This window comes from Oncorhynchus kisutch, linkage group LG19 (genome assembly GCF_002021735.2).
Source record: "Oncorhynchus kisutch isolate 150728-3 linkage group LG19, Okis_V2, whole genome shotgun sequence".
Lineage (NCBI taxonomy): Eukaryota > Metazoa > Chordata > Actinopteri > Salmoniformes > Salmonidae > Oncorhynchus > Oncorhynchus kisutch.
In genome coordinates, this window is record NC_034192.2 from 52,444,776 (window position 1) to 52,463,958 (window position 19,183).

Consider the following 19,183-nt stretch of genomic DNA (forward strand, 5'->3'; position numbering starts at 1 on the left):
CTGTCTCTAATGGTTTGGTACTGTACTCGTCCTGCTGTCTCTAATGGTTATGTACTGTACTCGTCCTGCTGTCTCTAATCCCTATAACTGGAGCAGCAGACTCAGGCAGAAGACCACTGATCATATGAATAAGGATTACTTATCATACCAGGGGTATCAGGTCATCATGCCAGAAGAGCTGAAGAGTGTGAATGGTTAAATGGTGAAATCAAGGTTTCTATTGGTTTTCAGTAGAGGTGGGGGTGCCGTAATCTTGCTTTCTAAAATTTACAAGAGAGTGGGAATTAATAGCAGAGTATCACGTGTACTGGTGTACTTTTTCAGAGGGTGACCATGGGAGTCGTCTGTTACAATTGTACAATTTCTGAGTGGCGAGGTGCAAGTAGGCTAGTCTATTTCAGGGAGCGCTCTACGTAGGGTGAGTCACCATACATATGGAAGACACACACACACACACACACACACACACACACACACACATGGCCTGGAGAATGCTGTTTTTTCTGCGGTGGGGCAGGCCTATTGGGCAGTGACTGTATTTGTCTGTCTCTCCCTCCCTCCCTCCCTCCCTCCCTCCCTCCCTCCCTCCCTCCCTCCCTCCCTCCCCTCCCTCCCTCCCTCCCTCCCTCCCTCCCTCCCTCCCTCCCTCCCTCCCTCCCTCCCTCCCTCCCTCCCTCCCTCCCTCCCTCCCTCCCTCCCTCCCTCCCTCCCTCCCCTCCCTCCCCTCCCTCCCCTCCCTCTGCCCCTCCCCTCCCCTCCCCTCAGCCCCCTCCCCTCCCTTCCCTCGGCCCCTCCCCTTCCTCCCCTCTGCCCCTCCCCTCACTGTAATCTGGCCCTGTGCTTTGAACAGGCTGAACATGCTGGAGCCTCAATCTGTTGGGTGAATACAGAGAAACATGAGGCCTGGACCACCCACAGACAAGACGTAGCAGAAAATAACCCAGCCCCAGACCAGCAAAGGCCAGAGCAGACCAGACCTGAGAGGGAAAAGAGAGCAGCACACTGCCAGAGCAGAGAGCAGAGATAGAGATGTCCTGTGGTGCAGTGAAAAGAGAGGACGAGATATGTGTTGTAGTGCAGTGAAAAGATAGGAAGAGATATGTGTTGTAGTGCAGTGAAAAGAGAGGAAGAGATATTTCCTGTGGTGCAGTGAAAAGAGAGGAAGAGATATGTGTTGTGGTGCAGTGAAAAGAGAGGAAGAGATATGTGTTGTAGTGCAGTGAAAAGAGAGGAAGAGATATGTGTTGTAGTGCAGTGAAAAGAGAGGAAGAGATATGTCCTGTGGTGCAGTGAAAAGAGAGGAAGAGATATGTGTTGTAGTGCAGTGAAAAGAGAGGAAGAGATATGTGTTGTAGTGCAGTGAAAAGAGAGGAAGAGATATGTCTTGTGGTGCAGTGAAAAGAGAGGAAGAGATATGTCTTGTGGTGCAGTGAAAAGAGAGGAAGAGATATGTCCTGTGGTGCAGTGAAAAGAGAGGAAGAGATATGTCCTGTGGTGCAGTGAAAAGAGAGGAAGAGATATGTCTTGTGGTGCAGTGAAAAGAGAGGAAGAGATATGTGTTGTGGTGCAGTGAAAAGAGAGGAAGAGATATGTCTTGTGGTGCAGTGAAAAGAGAGGAAGAGATATGTCTTGTGGTGCAGTGAAAAGAGAGGAAGAGATATGTGTTGTGGTGCAGTGAAAAGAGAGGAAGAGATATGTCCTGTGGTGCAGTGAAAAGAGAGGAAGAGATATGTCTTGTGGTGCAGTGAAAAGAGAGGAAGAGATATGTGTTGTGGTGCAGTGAAAAGAGAGGAAGAGATATGTCCTGTGGTGCAGTGAAAAGAGAGGAAGAGATATGTCCTGTGGTGCAGTGAAAAGAGAGGAAGAGATATGTCTTGTGGTGCAGTGAAAAGAGAGGAATAGATATGTGTTGTGGTGCAGTGAAAAGAGAGGAAGAGATATGTGTTGTGGTGCAGTGAAAAGAGAGGAAGAGATATGTGTCGTAGTGCAGTGAAAAGAGATTAAGAGCGAAAATGAAGGTAACAGGATCAAAACAGATGGAGGCCATTTTGGCTCAACGGGAGGCAGTGGCAGACCAGGGAATGAGAGGGAGAGAGAGAGAAGAGAGAGAGAGAACAAGGCAGCAGGAGAGAGAGAGAGAGAGAGAGAGAGAGAGAGATAGAAAGAGAGAGAGAGAGAGAGAGAGAGAGAGAGAGAGAGACAAAAAGAGAGAAAAGTATGTGACATAGGAATCATGAGTACTGCTGTCAGTGATATGTCAGTGGGACCCAGAGGATGCATTGATTAACCTCTCATGTCCATTTCTCACCTTTCTTTTCCACATCTGTCTATCCCTCCATCTTCCACTTCTCACAGTAAACAGAAAGCCCATCATGCTACATATAGACAGTCTATCATGGTACTTAAAATGTACAGTTACCCTAATCTGTGCAGAATTTATCTCGCAATGTAACATTATGTTTTCAATCGACAGGTCTTCAGAATGTGAACCGAAATGCCAGAAAGTCAACAATGTCATCTCTTTTCTCCCCCTCCCCCTCTTCTGCTCCCCCCGCCCCTCTTCCTCTCCCCAACCCTCTTCTTCTCTCTCCCTCTCTCCTTTCCTCCCTCTCCCCTCTCCCCTTCCTCACTCTCTCCATCTTCCCACTCTCCTCCCCTCTCCCCCTTCCTCTCTCTCTCCTTCTTCCCACTCTCCCTCCCTCTCCCCCTCCCTCTCCCCCTCCCTCTCTCTCCCTGCGTCTTCCCACTCTCTTTCCCCCCAGTCTGTTCCCAGTTCTCTAAAGGTGTCTATGCTATCATTGGCCTCTACGACAGGAAGACGGTCAACATGCTGATGTCGTTCTGCGGGGCGCTGCACGTGTGTTTCGTCACACCTTCCTTCCCCATCGAGACGGCCAACCAGTTTGTGATCCAGCTGAGACCTGAGCTACAGGACACTCTGGTGGGGGTCATAGACCACTACGGATGGACCAAGTTCGTCTATATGTACAGCTCAGATTCTGGTGAGTAAAGGGGTCAAAGGTCAAATTATGTGTTCTCTGAATAATGTCTGCATGTGTAAGAATAGCTGTACTGGGTCGGCCTGGTTATTCTTCCAACATAATTGCTGGGACCATGCTCAAAAGCACAATGTAAAATATAATTGCCTGCTCAGTACGGTTCTGGTCGGCCCTATAGTGTGAAAAGACTATATCAACTTCACAATGATGCACAAATATAAGACAACACGGAACATGTTCCATTGACAGTGCATTCAGTAAATATTCAGACCCCTTGACTTTTTCCATATTTTGTTACGATATAGCCTTATTCTAAAATTGATTAGATGTTTTTTCCCCCTCATCAATTTAAACACAATACCCAGAAAAAAAAAGGTTTTAAAAAATGTGTGCAAATATATTTAGAAAACACACGGAAATACATAATTTATATAAGTATTCTGACCCTCGAGACTTGAAATTAAGCTCAGGTGCATCATGTTTCCATTGATCATCCAAGCCATGAGGTCAAAGGAATTCTCCGTAGAGCTCCGAGACAGGATCGTGTCTAGGCACAGATCTGGGGAAGGGTATCAACAAATCTCTCTATCATTCTTATATGGAAGCAGGCAAACTGGGAAATCGGGGGAGAAGGGCCTTGGTCAGGGTGGTTACCAAGAAACCGATGGTCACAGACAGAGCACCACAGTTCCTCTGTGTAGATGGGAGAACCTTCCAGAAGGACAACCATCTCTGCAGCACTCCACCAATCAGGCCTCTATGGTAGAGTGGCCAGACGGAAGCCACTGCTCAGTAAAATGCAAATGACAGCCGCTTGGAGTTTGCCAAAAGGCACCTAAAGGACTCTCACAGACCATGAGAAACAAGATTCTCCTTGGCCTGAATGTGAAGCATCATGTCTGGAGGAAACCTGGCACCATCCCTACGGTGAAGCATGGTGGGGGCAGGGGATGTTCTCCAGTGGCAATAACAACGACCTCAAATTGGCCAGAAACAAAGACTTTCTTCTGAAACTCGTCAGTCTATTCTTGTTCTGAGAAATGAAGGCTATTCCATGCGACAAATTGCCAAGAAACTGAAGATCTCGTACAACATTGTGCACTACTCCCTTTACAGAACATTAAATAGTACCCACAAAACACCAGTCCCAACGTCAACAGTGAGGAGGTGACTCCAGGATGCTGTCCTTCTAGGCAGAGTTCCTCTGCCCAGTGTCTCTGTTCTTTTGCCCATCTTAATTATTTATTATTTTGCCCAGTCTGAGATATGGCTTTTTCTTTGCAACTCTGTCTAGAAGTCCAGCATCCCAGAGTCACCTCTTCACTGTTGACATTGAGACTGGTGTTTTGATCTTCAGTTTCTTGGCAATTTCTCGCATGGAATAGCCTTAATTTCTCAGATCAAGAATAGACTGACGAGTTTCAGAAGAAAGTTATTTGTTTCTGGCCATTTTGAGCCTGTAATCAAACCCACAAATGCTGATGGTCCAGATACTCAACTAGTCTAAAGAAGGCCAGTTTTATTGCTTCTATAATCAGAATAACAGTTTTCAGCTGTGCTAACATAATTGCAAAAGGGTTTTCTAATGATCAATTAGCCTTTTAAAATTATATGGATTAGCTAACACAACGTGCCGTTGGAACACAGGAGTGATGGTTGCTGACAATGGGCCTCTGTACGCCTATGTAGATATTCCATAAAAAATCTGCTGTTTCCAGCTACAATAGTCATTTACAACATTAACATTTCTGATCATTTTGATGTTATTTTAATGGACAAAAAATGTACTTTTCCTTCAAAAACAAGGACATTTCTAAATGACCCCAAGCTTTTGAACGGTAGTGTGTATATTTGCTAAAATGTCAAAAAATCTGTTTTTGCTTTGTCATTATGGGGTTTTGTGTGTAGACTGATGAGGGAAAAAAACATTTAAATCTATTTTAGAATAAGGCTGTAACGTAACCAAATATCAAGGGGTCTAAATACTTTCCTAATGCACGGTAGCAGACACTTACAGTCATACATTCTTTCACGTACTGGTGGTCCCGGGAATCAACCCGTCTATCCTGGCATTGCAAGCGCCATGCTCTACCAACTGAGCTACAGAGGACCACGACATTACTGTAAAACACAACCACTGGCTGGTTTGTCAAGGTTGTCAAGGAGACCAAGTGACACGGTAGTGAAACAGAGTGATTTTCAGCTGACTATCCAGGCTAATATACAGGGGAGTTGCTGAAGGTTTGGTAGGATCGCTGGGGCACAGGGTATGACGTTCCAGGTGAGTGTCAGGAATAGCTTTAGAAATGGAACATGAGCCTGTAAAATCTGCACGTTAGAGAACGTTACACACACACACACACAAACGTACTTACGCATGTACATGTACTACTGCGTGAGTGTTGCACGCGCACACGTAACATGTACACAATAAATACTACTTCCTGCACACACACACACCTCTCACAGGTCCTGTCTTGTGCAAGACATCAGTTGTCATACCAACCACAGTTAGTCATTCACTGATTGCCATGGTGACAGTGGAGGGGTAAGGAGTAGCCATTGTGTCCTTTCACAGTGAAAAGCCTTTTCAGCCACGGCTCTAGGAAACACCTGCCCATGGACAGACAACACACACAAAGACACACAGACACAATTATTTGTCACACAAGGAGTGGGAGAGTGTTGAATATCTCTAAAGCTCTCGTTTTGTCAGGGTATTTGAAAAGCATACTTGTATGTCAGCAAGAGGAAGGCAAACACGTTTCAGCTGCTTCATTTCTGCTGCTTCAAAATGACACACCTGTCCACACCAGGTGTCTCCCCTCCTGTCCACACCAGGTGTCTCCCCTCCTGTCCACACCAGGTGTCTCCCCTCCTGTCCACACCAGGTGTCTCCCCTCCTGTCCACACCAGGTAGTCTCCCCTCCTGTCCACACCAGGTGTCTCCCCTCCTGTCCACACAGGTGTCCCCTCCTGTCCACACCAGGTGTCTCCCCTCCTGTCCACACCAGGTGTCTCCCCTCCCTGTCCACACCAGGTGTCATCCACTCCTCCACACCAGGGTCCCCTCCTGTCCACACCAGTGGTCTCCCCTCCTGTCCACACCAGGTGTCTCCCCTCCTGTCCACACCAGGTGTCTCCCCTCCTGTCCACACCAGGTGTCTCCCCTCCTGTCCACACCAGGTGTCTCCCCTCCTGTCCACACCAGGTGTCTCCCCTCCTGTCCACACCAGGTGTCTCCCCTCCTGTCCACACCAGGTGTCTCCCCTCCTGTCCACACCAGGTGGTCTCCCCTCCTGTCCACACCAGGTGTCTCCAGCACAGGTTCCCCCTGTCCACACCAGGTGTCTCCCCTCCTGTCCACACCAGTGTCTCCCCTCCTGTCCACACCAGGTGTCTCCCCTCCTGTCCACACCAGGTGTCTCCCTCCTGTCCACACCAGGTGTCTCCCCTCCTGTCCACACCAGGTGTCTCCCCTCCTGTCCACACCAGGTGTCTCCCCTCCTGTCCACACCAGGTGTCCTCCCCTCCTGTCCACACCAGGTGTCTCCCCTCCGTGTCCACACCAGGTGTCTCCCCTCCTGTCCACACCAGGTGTCTCCCCTCCTGTCCACACCAGTGTCTCCCCTCCTGTCCACACCAGGTGCTCTCCCCTCCTGTCCACACCAGGTGTCTCCCCTCCTCCACACCAGGTGTCTCCCCTCCTGTCCACACCAGGTGTCTCCCCTCCTCCACACCAGGTGTCTCCCTCCTGTCCACACCAGGTGTCTCCCCTCCTGTCCACACCAGGTGTCTCCCCTCCTGTCCACACCAGGTGTCTCCCCTCCTGTCCACACCAGGTGTCTCCCCTCCTGTCCACACCAGGTGTCTCCCCTCCTGTCCACACCAGGTGTCTCCCCTCCTGTCCACACCAGGTGTCTCCCCTCCTGTCCACACCAGGTGTCTCCGTCTCCCCTCCTGTCCACACCAGGTGTCTCCCCTCCTGTCCACACCAGGTGTCTCCCCTCCTGTCCACACCAGGTGTCTCCCCTCCTGTCCACACCAGGTGTCTCCCCTCCTGTCCACACCAGGTGTCTCCCCTCCTGTCCACACCAGGTGTCTCCCCTCCTGTCCACACCCAGGTGTCTCCCCTCCTGTCCACACCAGGTGTCTCCCCTCCTGTCCACACCAGGTGTCTCCCCTCCTGTCCACACCAGGTGTCTCCCCTCCTGGTCCACACCAGGTGTCTCCCCTCCTCCACAACCAGGTGTCTCCCCTCCTGTCCACACCAGGTGTCTCCCCTCCTGTCCACACCAGGTGTCCTCCCCTCCTGTCCACACCAGGTGTCTCCCCTCCTCCACACCAGGTGTCTCCCCTCCTGTCCACACCAGGTGTCTCCCCTCCTGTCCACACCAGGTGGTCTCCCCTCCTTCCACACCAGGTGTCTCCCCTCCTGTCCACACCAGGTGTCTCCCCTCCTCCACACCAGGTGTCCTCCCCTCCTGTCCACACCAGGTGTCTCCCTCCTCCACAACCAGGTGTCTCCCCTCCTGTCCACACCAGGTGTCTCCCCTCCTGTCCACACCAGGTGTCTCCCCTCCTCCACACCAGGTGTTTCCCCTCCTTCCACACCAGGTGTCCTCCCCTCCTCCACACCAGGTGGTCTCCCCTCCTGTCCACACCAGGTGTCTCCCCTCCTCCACACCAGGTGTCTCCCCTCCTGTCCACACCAGGTGTCTCCCTCCTGTCCAGCGAGCCGAGGTGGTCCTCCCCTCCTGTCCACACCAGGTGTCTCCTCCCCGCCTGTCCACCACCAGGTTGTCTCCCCTCTCCACAACCAGGTGTCTACCCCTCCTGTCCACACCAGGTGTCTTCTCCCCTCACTGTCCACACGCAGGTGTCTCCCCTCCTGTCCACACCAGGTGTCCTCCCCTCCTGTCCACAACCAGGTGTCTCCCCTCCTAGTCCACACCAGGGTGTCTCCCCTCCTGTGCCACACCAGGTGTCTCCCCTCCTGTCCACACCCAGGTGTCCGCCCCTCCCGTCCACAACCAGGTGGCTCCCCATCCTGTCCACACCAGGTGTCTCCCCTCCTCCACACCAGGTGTCTTCTCCCTCCTTCCACACCAGGTGTCTCCCCTCCGTCCACACCAGGTGTCTCCCTCCTGTCCACACAGGTGTCCTCCCCTCCTGTCCACACCAGGTGTCTCCCCTCCTGTCCACACCAGGTGTCTCCCCTCCTCCATCACCAGGTGGTCCTCCCCTCCTGTCCACACCAGGTGTCTCCCCTCCTCCACACCAGGTGTCCTCCCCTCCTGTCCACACCAGGTGTCTCCCTCCTGTCCACACCAGGTGTCTCCCCTCCTCCACACCAGGTGTCTCCCCTCCTGTCCACACCAGGTGTCTCCCCTCCTGTCCACACCAGGTGTCTCCCCTCCTGTCCACACCAGGTGTCTCCCTCTGTCCACACCAGGTGTCTCCCCTCCTGTCCACACCAGGTGTCTCCCCTCCTCCACACCAGGTGTCTCCCCGTCTCCCCTCCTGTCCACACCAGGTGTCTCCCCTCCGTCCACACCAGGTGTCTCCCCTCCTGTCCACACCAGGTGTCTCCCCTCCTGTCCACACCAGGTGTCTCCCCTCCTGTCCACACCAGGGTGTCTCCCTCCTGTCCACACCAGGTGTCTCCCCTCCTGTCCACACCAGGTGTCTCCCCTCCTGTCCACACCAGGTGTCTCCCCTCCTCTCCTCCTAGTGTCTCCCCTCCTCTCCTCTAGTATCCTCCCCTCCTCTCCATCCCCAATCTCTCCCCTCCTCTCCTCCCATCCTCTCCCCCTCCTCTCCCCCCAGTCTCTCCCCATCCTCTTCCCTCCCACATCCTCTCCCTCGCTCTCCTCCCCATCTCTCCCCTTGTCCACACCACCAGGTGTCCTCCCCTCCACACCAAGGTGTCTCCCCTCCAAAACCAGGGTGTCTCCCCTCCATCTGCCTCCTAGTCTCTCCATCCTCTCCTCCCAATACTCCTTCCCCCCTCTCCACACCAGGTGTCTCCCCCCTCCTCTCCTCCTAGTCATCTCCCTCCCTCTCTTCCTAGTCTCTCCCGTCCTCCTCCTCCTAGTCTCCTCCCCATCCTCCTCCTCCTAGTCTCTCTCCCCTCCTCCTCCAACCTAGTTCTCCCTCCTCTCTCCTATCTCCCCTCCTCTCCTCCTAGTCGTCTCCCCTTCCTCTCCTCCTAGTGTCTCCCCTCCTCTCCACCCTAGTCCTCTCAACCTCCTCTCCTCCTAGTCCCTACCCTACCCTCCTCTCCTCCTAGTCTCATCCCCCCTCCTCTCCTCCCAGTCTCTCCCCTCCTCTCCTCCCAGTCCTCTCCCCTCCTCTCCTCCCAGTCTCTCCCCTCCTCTCCTCCCAGTCTCTCCCCTCCTCTCCTCCGAGTCACTACGTCTCTTCTCCATCCGCTCCTCATAGTCTCTCCATCCCCTCCTCTCTCTCCCAGTCTCTCCCTTCCTCTCCTCCCAGTCTCTCTCCCCTCCTCCCTCCCAATCTCTCTCCCCTCCTCTCCTCCAATCTCTCCCTCCTCCTTCCTCCCAGTCTCACCCCTCCTCTCCTCTAGTCTCTCCCCCTCCCCGTCTCTCCCCTCCTCTCCCCCAGTCCTCTCCCCGCCTCTCCTCCCAGTCTCTCCCCTCATCTCCTCCCAGTCTCTCCCATCCACTCCTCCCAATTTCTCCCCTCCACTCCTCCCAGTCTCTCCCCTCCACTCCTACCTTTTCTCTCTCCCCTTCTCTCCTCCCAGTCTCTCCCCTCCCCTCCTCTCCTCCTCCCCTCCACTCCTCCCAGTCTCTGCCTTCCTCCCAGTCTTTCCCCTCCGCTCCTCCCAGTCTGGTCCCCTCCTCTCCTCCCAGTCTCTCCCCTCCACTACTCCCAGTTTCTCCCCTCCTCTCCTTCCAGTCTCTCCCCTCCTCTCCCCTCCACGCCTCCCAGTCTCTCCTTCCCTCTCTCCTCCCAGTTTCTCCCCTCCCCTCCACTCCTCCCAATTTCTCTCCCCGACTCTACTCCCAAGTTTCTCCCTCCTCTCCCCCTCCCTCTCCCAGTCTCTCCCGTCCTCTCCCTTCCTCTGCTCCCAGTCTCTCCCGTCCACTCCTCCCACGTCTGTCCCCTCCACTCCTCCCAGTCTCTCCCCTTCTCTCCTCCCAGTCTCTCCCCTCCTCTACTCCCAGTTCTTCTCCCCTTCACTCCTCCCAGTCTCTCCCCTTCTCTACTCCCAGTCCTCTCCCCTCCTCTACTCCCAGTCTCTCCCCTCCTCTCCTCCCAGTCCTCTCCCCTCCACTCCTCCCAGTCTCTCCCCTCCTCTCCTCCCAGTTTCTCCACTTCTCCTCCTCCCCAGTCTCTCCCCTCCTCTACTTCCCAGTCTCTCCCCTCCACTCCTCCCAGTCTCTCCCCTCTCCTCACAGTCTCTGCTGCCCTCCTCTCCCCTCCTCTACACCAGTTTCTCCCCCTCTCTTCCCCCTCCTCTCCTCCCAGTCTCTCCCCCTCCTCTCCCCTCCTCTCCTCCCATCTCTCCCCTCCTCTCCCCTCCTCTCCTCCCAGTGTCTCCCCTCCTCCCTCCCAGTCTCTCCCTTCCTCTCCCCTCCTCTCCTCTCCTCCCAGAGTGTCACCTCCTCCCCACTCCTCTCCCCTCCACTCTCCCAGTTTCTCCCCTCCACTCTCCTCCCAGTTTCTCCCTCCCCTCCACTCCTCCCATCTCTCTCCCCTCCTCTCCTCCCAGTCTCTCCCCCCTCCTCTCCCCTCCTCTCCTCCCAGTCTCTCTCCCCCTCCACTCCTCCCAGTTTCTCCCCTCCCTCCTCCCAGTTTCTCCGCTACTCTCCCCCTCCTCTCCTCCCAGGCTCTCCCCTTATCTCCCCCAGTCTCTCCCACTCCTCTACTCCTTGTCTCTCCCCTCCTCTCCCCCTCCTCTCCTCCCAGTCTCTCCCCTCCTCTCCTCCCAGTTTCTACGCTACTCTCCCCTCCTCTCCTCCCAGTCTCTCCCCTTCTCTCCTCTCAGTCTCTCCCCTCCTCTACTCCCAGTTTCTCCCCTCCTCCCCCTCCTCTCCTCCCAGTCTCTCCCCTCCACTCCTCCCAGTCTCTCCCCTTCCCTCCTCCCATTCTCCCCTCCTCTACTCCCAGTTTCTCCCTCCACTCCTCCCAGTCTCTCCCCTTCTCCTCCTCCCAGTCTCACACCCCTTCTCTCCTCCCAGTCTCTCCCCTTCTCTCCTCCCAGTCTCTCCCCTTCTCTCCTCCCTGTCTCGTCCCCCTTCTCTCCTCCCAGTCTCTCCCCTTCTCTCTTCCCAGTTTTCTTCTCCCCTCCTCTCCCCTCCACTCCTCCCAGTCTCTCCCCTCCTCTCCTCCTAGTTTCTTCTCCCTCCTATCCCCGCAGTCTCTCGCCTCCTCCGCTCCCCTCATCTCCTCCCAGTCTCTCCGCTCCTCTCCCCCCCTCTCCTCCCCTCCTCTCCTCCCAGTCTCTCCCCTCCTCTACTTCCAGTTTCCCCCCTCCATCTCCCCTCCCTCTCCTCCCAGTCTCTCCCCTCCTCTACTTCCAGTTTCTTCTCTCCCGTCTCTCCCCTCCACTCCTCCCAGTCTCACCCCTCCTCTCCTCTAGTCTCTCCCCCTCCTCTCCTCCCAGTCTCTCCCTCCTCTCCCCTCCTCTCCTCCCAGGCTCTTCCCTCATCTCCCCTCCTCTCCTCCCAGACTCTCTCCCGTTCTCCTCCTCTCCTTTCCTCCAGTCTCTCCCCTCCTCTACTCCCAGTTTTCTCCCTCCTCTCCCCTCCACTCCTCCCAGTCTGCTCCCCTCCCTCTCCTCCCAGTCTCTCGCCTCCTCTCCCCTCATCTCCTCCCGTCTCTCCCCTTCTCTCCTCTCCTTTCCTCCCAGTCTCTCCCCTCCTCTACTCGCCAGTTTCCTCCCCTCATCTCCCCTCCTCTACTCCCAGTCTCTCCCCTCCTGTCCTCCCAGTCTCTCCCCTCCTCTCCTCACAGACTCTGCCCTCCTCTCCCTTCCCTCTCCTCCCAGTTTCTCCGCTACTCTCCCCTCCACTCCTCCCAGTTTCTCCCCTCCACTCCTCCCAGTCTCGTCCCTCCTCCGCCCATTTCTCTGCTACTCTCCCCTCCTCTCCTCCCAGTATCTCCCCTTCTCTCCTCTAGTCTCTCCCCTCCACTACTCCCAGTCGCTCTCCCTCCCTCCTCTCCTCCCAGTCTCTCTCCCCTCCTCTCCTCCCAGTGTCTACCCTCCACTCCTCCCAGTCTCTCCAATCCACTCCTACCAATTTCTCATCTCCAGTCCTCCAGTTTCTCCCCTCCTCTACTCCAGTTTCTCTCCCTCCCACTCCTCGCCTATTCTATTTCTCCCCTCGAAGACTCTCCAGTTTCTCCGCTACTCTCCCCTCCACTCCTCCCAGTTTCCCCCTCCTCTCCTCCCAGTCTCTCCCCTTCTCTCCTCCCATTCTCCCCTCCTCTTACTCCCAGTTTCTCCCCTCCTCCCAGTCTCTCCCCTTCTCTCCTCCAGTCTCTCCCTTCTCTCCTCCCAGTCTCACCCCTTCTCTCCTCCCAGTCTCTCCCCTTCTCTCCTCCCAGTCCTCTCCCCTTCTCTCCTCCCAGTCATCTCCCCTTCTCTCCTCCCAGTCTCTCCCCTTCTCTCCTCCCTGTCTCTCCCCTTCTCTCTCCCAGTCTCTCCCCTTATCTCCTCCCAGTCTCTCCCCTCCTCTCCCCTCCACTCTCCCAGTCTCTCCCCTCCTCTCCTCCCAGTTTCTACGCTACTCTCCCCTCCTCTCCTCCCAGTCTCTTCCCCTTCTCTCCTCTCAGTCTCTCCCCTCCTCTACTCCCAGTTTCTCCCCTCCTCCCCCTCCTCTCCTCCCAGTCTCTCCCCTCCAATCCTCCCATTTCTCCCCTCCTCTCCTCCCAGTCTCTCCCTTCCCTCCTCCCATTCTCCCCTTCTCTACTCCAGTTTCTTCCCCTCCACTCCTCCCAGTCTCTCCCCTTCTCCTCCTCCAGTCTCTCCCTTCTCTCCTCCCAGTCTCACCCCTTCTCTCCTCCCAGTCTCTCCCCTTCTCTCCTCCAGTCTCTCCCCTTCTCTCTTCCCAGTCTCTCTCCCCCTTCTCTCCTCCCTGTCTCTCCCCGTCTCTCTCCCTGTCTCTCCCTTCTCTCCTCGCCAGTCTCTCCCCTTCTCTCTTCCCAGTCTCTCGCCTCCTATACGCCAGTTTCTCACCTCCTCTCCCCTCCACTCCTCCAGTCTCTCCCCTCCTCTCCTCCCAGTTTCTCTTCCCCTCCTCTCCTCCCAGTCTCTCGCCTCCTACTCCCCTCCTCTCCTCCCAGTCTCTCCCCTCCTCTACTTCCAGTTTCTCCCCTTCTCTCCCCTCCTATCCTCCCAGTCTCTCCCCTCCTCTACACCCAGTTTCTCTCCTCTTCTCCCCTCCACTCCTCCCAGTCTCACCCCTCCTCTCCTCTAGTCTCTTCCCCTCCTCTCCTCCCAGTCTCATCCCCCTCCTCTCCCCTCCTCTCCTCCCAGGCTCTTCCCTCATCTCCCCTCCTCTCCTCCCAGACTCTCCCCTTCTCTCCTCTCCTCTCCTTTCCTCCCAGTCTCTCCCCTCCTCTACTCCTAGTTTCTTCCCCTCCTCTCCCCTCCCTCCTCCCATTCTCTCCCCTCCGCTCCCTCCCAGTCTCTCGCCTCCTCTCCCCTCATCTCCTTCCAGTCTCTCCCCTTCTCTCCTCTCCTTCCTCCCAGTCCTCCCCCTCCTCTACTCCCAGTTTCTCCCCTCATCTCCCCTCCTCTACTCCCAGTCTCTCCCCTCCTGTCCTCCCAGTCTCTCCCCTCCTCTCCTCACAGACTCTGCCCTCCTCTCCCTTCCTCTCCTCCCAGTCTCTCCCCTCATCTCCCCTCCTCTCCTCCCAGTCTCTCCCCTCCTGTCCTCCCAGTCTCTCCCCTCCTCTCCTCACAGACTCTGCCCTCCTCTCCCCTCCACTCCTCTCAGTCTCTCCACTTCCACTCCTACCAATTTCTCCTCTCCACTCCTCCCAGTTATCCCTTCTCTCCTCCCAGTCTCTCCCCTCCTCTACTCCCAGTTTTCTCCCTTCCACTCCTCCCTATTTCTCCCCTCCTATACTCCCAGTTTCTCCGCTACTCTCCCCTCCACTCCTCCCAGTTTCTCCCTTCCACTCCTCCCAGTCTCTCCCCCTCCTCCCAGTTTCTCCGCTACTCTCCCCCCTCCTCTCCTCCCAGTATCTCCCCTTCTCTCCTCCCATCTCTCCCCTCCACTACTCCCAGTCTCTCCCCTCCTATCCTCCCAGTCTCTCCCCTCCTCTCCTCCCAGTGTCTACCCTCCACTCCTCCCAGTCTCTCCACTCCACTCCTACCATTTCTCCTCTCCAGTCCTCCCAGTTTCTCCCCTCCTCTACTCCCATTTCTCCTCCCTCCACTCTCCTCCCTATTTCTCCCCTCGAATACTCCCAGTTTCTCTCCCTACTCCGCACTCTCCCCTCCACTCCTCCCAGTTTCTCCCCTCCACTCCTCCCTCTCTCCCCTTCTCTCCCGCATCCTCCCATTCTCCCCTCCCTACTCCCAGTTCTCCCCTCCACTCCTCCCAGTCTCTCCCCTTCTCTCCTCCCAGTCTCTCCCCTTCTCTCCTCCCAGTCTCACCCCTTCTCTCCTCCCAGTCTCTCCCTTCTCTCCTCCCAGTCTCTCCCCTTCTCTCCTCCCAGTCTCTCCCCTCCTCTCTCCTCCTCCCAGTCTCTCCCCTTCTCTCCTCCCTGTCTCTCCCCTTCTCTCCTCCCAGTCTCTCCCCTTATCTCCTCCCAGTCTCTCGCCTCCTATACCCAGTTTCTCCCCCTCCTCTCCCCTCCACTCCTCCCAGTCTCTCCCTCCTCTCCTCCCAGTCTCCCCCCCTCTCCTCTCCGCCCAGTCTCTCGCCGCCTCTCCCCCGCCTCTCCTCCCAGTCTCTCCGCTCTCTCCCCCTCTCTCTCCCCTCCCCCCGCCTCTACTCCCAGGCTCTCCCCTCCTGTCCTCCCAGTCTCTCTCCCCTCCTCTCCTCCCAGTCTCTCCCCTCCTCTACTCCCAGTTTCTCCCCTTCTCTCCCCTCCTATCCTCCCAGTCTCTCTCCCTCCTCTCCTCAGTCTCTCCCCTCCTCTCCCTCCCTCCCCGCCTCCTCTCCCCTCCTCTACTCCCAGTTTCTCCCCCCTCATCTCCCCTCCTCTACTCCCAGTCTCTCCCCTCCTGTCCTCCCAGTCTCCTCCCCTCCTCTCCTCCCAGTTCTCTCCCCTCCTCTACTCCCAGTTTCTCCCCTTCTCTCCCCTCCACTCCTCCCAGTATCTCCCCTCCTCTCCTCCCAGTCTCTCGCCCTCCCCTCTCCCCTCATCTCCTCCCAGTCTCTCCCCTTCTCTCGTCTCCTTTCCTCCCAGTCTCTCCCCTCCTCTACTCCCAGTTTCTCCCCCTCATCTCCCCTCCTCTACTCCCAGTCTCTCCCCTCCTGTCCTCCCAGTCTCTCCCCTCCTCTCCCCTCCTCTCCTACCAGTTTCTCCCCTCCACTCCACCAGTCTCTCCACTCCTCTCTTCCCGTCTCTCCCCTCCTCTCCCTACCAGTTTCTTCCCTCCTCTCCTCACAGACTCTGCCCTGCCTCTCTCCTCCTCTCCTCCCAGTCTCTCCCCTCATCTCCCCTCCTCTCCTCCCAGTCTCTCCCCATCTCTCCACTCCTCTCCTCCCAGTCTCTCCCCTCCTCTCCCCTCCCCCCAGTTTCTCCCCCCCTCTCCTCCCCGTCTCCCACTCTCTCCCCGTCTCTCCACTCCTCTCTTCCCAGTCTCTCCCCTCCTCTCCCCTCCTCTCCTACCAGTTTCTCCCCTCCACTCCACCAGTCTCTCCACTCCTCTCTTCCCAGCCTCTCCCCTCCTCTCCTACCAGTTTCTTCCCTCCTCTCCTCCCAGTCTCTCACCTCTTCTCTCCTCCTCTCCTCCCAGTCTCTCGCCTTCCCTCCCCTCCTCTCCCCTCCTATCCTCCCAGTCTCTCGCCTCCTCTCCTCCCAGTCTCTCGCCTCCTCTCTCCTCCTCTCCTCCCGGTCTCTCCCCTCTTTTCACCTCCCCTCCCCTCCTCCCATACTCCCCTCCCAGCCAATCAGCTGTAGCCTACCTATAATGCATTGCCATCTGTCTCAGGTGTTGTGTGTTTCAGAGCATAACTGTCAAGCTACACTAAACTCTGCATACGCTGGCAGTGTGTGTGTGCATGCCTACGTGTTTATGTATTTGTGTGTGTATGCATTCTTGTTTGCGTGCATGTCTCTTTGTGTGTGCTATGACTGCTGAGTGATGTTACACTCTCTGAAATAAAGCCAGTTTAATGACAACTGTGAGACCTTGATAAACTGTCACTCTGTCAGTCTGTCTGGACACACAACAGGACTGTGACAGAGGGGGTTTCACACAGAGGACTGATCCTTGTGATTCATAGAAGCCATGATAGCTAGAGCGCCATGCATGTCCCAGTGATGTTTTTATCTCGCATGATCCCTTTATCGGCCAGTGAGGGACTGCATTGCCATTAACCCTGCTGTTTGTGTGTTGGCGTGTGTGTGTGCACGCATGTGTGTGTGTGTGTGTGTGTGTGTGTGTGTGTATGTGTGTGTGTGTTTGTTTGTGTGTTTGTGTGTGTGTGTGTGTGTGTGTGTGTGTGTGTGTGTGTGCGTGTGTAATTGAGCGGTGGGATGGAGAGTTCTGGAATCCATATCATCATCCATATTGCCTCCTGTTGCCTGGATACTATTCTCCAGCTGCCTTGTCCAAAGGGTTATTTTAAGCCTGTAAGAAAAATTGGTGTTTGTTCGGTTATAGTGTGTGTGTGTGCGTATGTGTGTGCCTGTGCAACTGTGTGTCTTCAGGCCGTTGTCGATGGCACTTTGTTCCCTATCACAAGGCTAAATAGAGGTATACAGACAGGCAGCTTTGTCAGTGTAGATTATAGCAGTCTGTGTTTAGTCCCCCAGCAGGGCTCTCTCTTTGGTAGACTGGTCTGGGAGTCACCATCCATTGCTATGCAGGCCTGAATGTGGATTAAAGTTGAATGCCTGGGGGAGAGATTATGGTATCCATACATTTATGCAGGTGTGTGTGTGTGTGTGTGTGTGTGTGTGTGTGTGTGTGTGTGTGTGTGTGTGTGTGTGTGTGTGTGTGTGTGTGTGTGTGTGTGTGTGTGTGTGTGTGTGTGTGTGTGTGTGTGTGTGTGTGTGTGTGTGTGTGTGTGTGTGTGTGAGAATGCGTGCGTACGTTTGTGCGTGAATGCTTGCATGGGTCATTGTGTTCATGCAGGTATTTATTGTTGCACACATTTCATTACCTTGACACAAGAAGCATCTTTGTTGATTTTGAGCACATCCTTCTTCATATTACCATCTTCCATCACAGCCCAAAAGCTACAGATACATTCAGAACTCCTCTTTATAAATATTACTTTTTTAAGCGCTTTAACTGGAAAGTCTCCTTTCCAAATTGCACTCTATTTCCTACAGTAGTGCACAATAAAGGGAATAGGGTGCCATTTGGTATGCACAGAGTGAACATAAAGATAAATCTCTGAGTGTTGCAATTTTCCTGCAGTCGCAGGGATTTTAAAACTATTTTCTCCCCAGATAACATCTGTGTAGATGTGTTACTGAGCATCAGCTGTTAACTTCTACAGTGTGTCTCTTTTTATTTTCAGATGCCTGGAAACAGTGAAAAGAAATGTTCACGTCCATTAACACCCTCATAAACAATATTCACAAAATGGCCCTTTTTAGTGAATACAAATAAATAAAATGATCTGTCTCTCTCTCCTCCCACGTGTCGGCCTCTCCATGTGTTAGTCCAATTAGTTCTTATGAGGGCCAGATTCCATTATTAGTTCTTATGAGGGCCAAATTCCATTATTAGTTATTTTGAGGGCCAGATTCCATTATTAGTTCTTATGAAGGCCAGATTCCATTATTAGTTCTTATGAGGGCCAGATTCCATTATTAGTTCTTATGAGGGCCAGATTCCATTATTAGTTCTTATGAGGGCCAGATTCCATTATTAGTTATTTTGAGGGCCAGATTCCATTATTAGTTCTTATGAGCGCCAGATTCCATTATTAGTTCACATGATGGCCAGATTCCATTATTAGTTCTTATGGGGGCCAGATTCCATTATTAGTTCACATGAGGGCCAGATTCCATTATTAGTTCTTATGAGTGCCAGATTCCATTATTAGTTCTTATGAGGGCCAGATTCCATTATTAGTTATTTTGAGGGCCAGATTCCGTTATTAGTTCTTATGAGGGCCAGATTCCATTATTAGTTCACATGAGGGCCAGATTCCATTATTAGTTCTTATGAGGGCCAGATTCCATTATTAGTTCACATGAGGGCCAGATTCCATTATTAGTTCTTTTGAGGGACAGATTCCATTATTAGTTATTTTGAGGGCCAGATTCCATTATTAGTTATTTTGAGGGCCAGATTCCATTATTAGTTCTTATGAGGGCCAGATTCCATTATTAGTTATTTTGAGGGCCAGATTCCGTTATTAGTTCTTATGAGGGCCAGATTCCATTATTAGTTCTTATGAGGGTTCTTTTCATGGTGGGCAGACTCAGATTTGTGTTTCCCGATTCAACCTCCTTGTTCTATTTCAGGGAGTAGGGGGCAGACAGGTAGGGGGCAGACAGGAATAATTGTGTGTGTTCTTGTGGAAAAGGGGTGCAGACTGCAGATTGTGAGATTGAGCTCTAGGGAGCTGGCCATGGTCCTGGAATCACACCACAACAACAGAAGGTTGAGAAGAAAAAAGATAGAAAGGAAAAGAGTGTTTTCTGTCTGAGGAGTTGACCATGGTCCTGTAGTTTCAGAGCGGTTAGTTGGCCTGAAACAAACCACTCTGAAACAGAGGAGTTGACCATGGTCCTGAAAGCAGAAGCTCCGTCTATGGGGTTCTCTGCTGTCCATAGCAGTCAATGGTTTAATGTGACTGGCTGCTGGGTTTGAAACCAAGTATTCTGAACACCACTGGACTGTATTTGCCCACTGAACTAAAGCTATGTCCGATTTCTCAAATGATTTATGTGATTTGACACATTGTATTTATCAGGTGTCACCAACCCCTTTTAAACCACTTCTCAACATCTCCTCCAAACCATCCAACGGAGCCAGGCATCTATCACCTTTCAACATAATTCTGCCT

General features: G+C 54.1%; 1 protein-coding gene across 4 annotated transcripts in view; it reads left to right on the plus strand.

Annotated features, from left to right (window-relative positions):
• LOC109864941 (glutamate receptor 1) overlaps positions 1-19,183 on the plus strand; it is a 149,091-nt gene that overhangs the window by 34,928 nt on the left and 94,980 nt on the right. For all 4 annotated transcript variants that reach the window (XM_031797855.1, XM_031797854.1, XM_031797852.1 and 1 more), the window contains exon 3: positions 2,763-3,002. In XM_031797855.1, the coding sequence (XP_031653715.1) occupies positions 2,763-3,002 (240 nt within the window). The remainder of the gene's footprint in view (positions 1-2,762; positions 3,003-19,183) is intronic.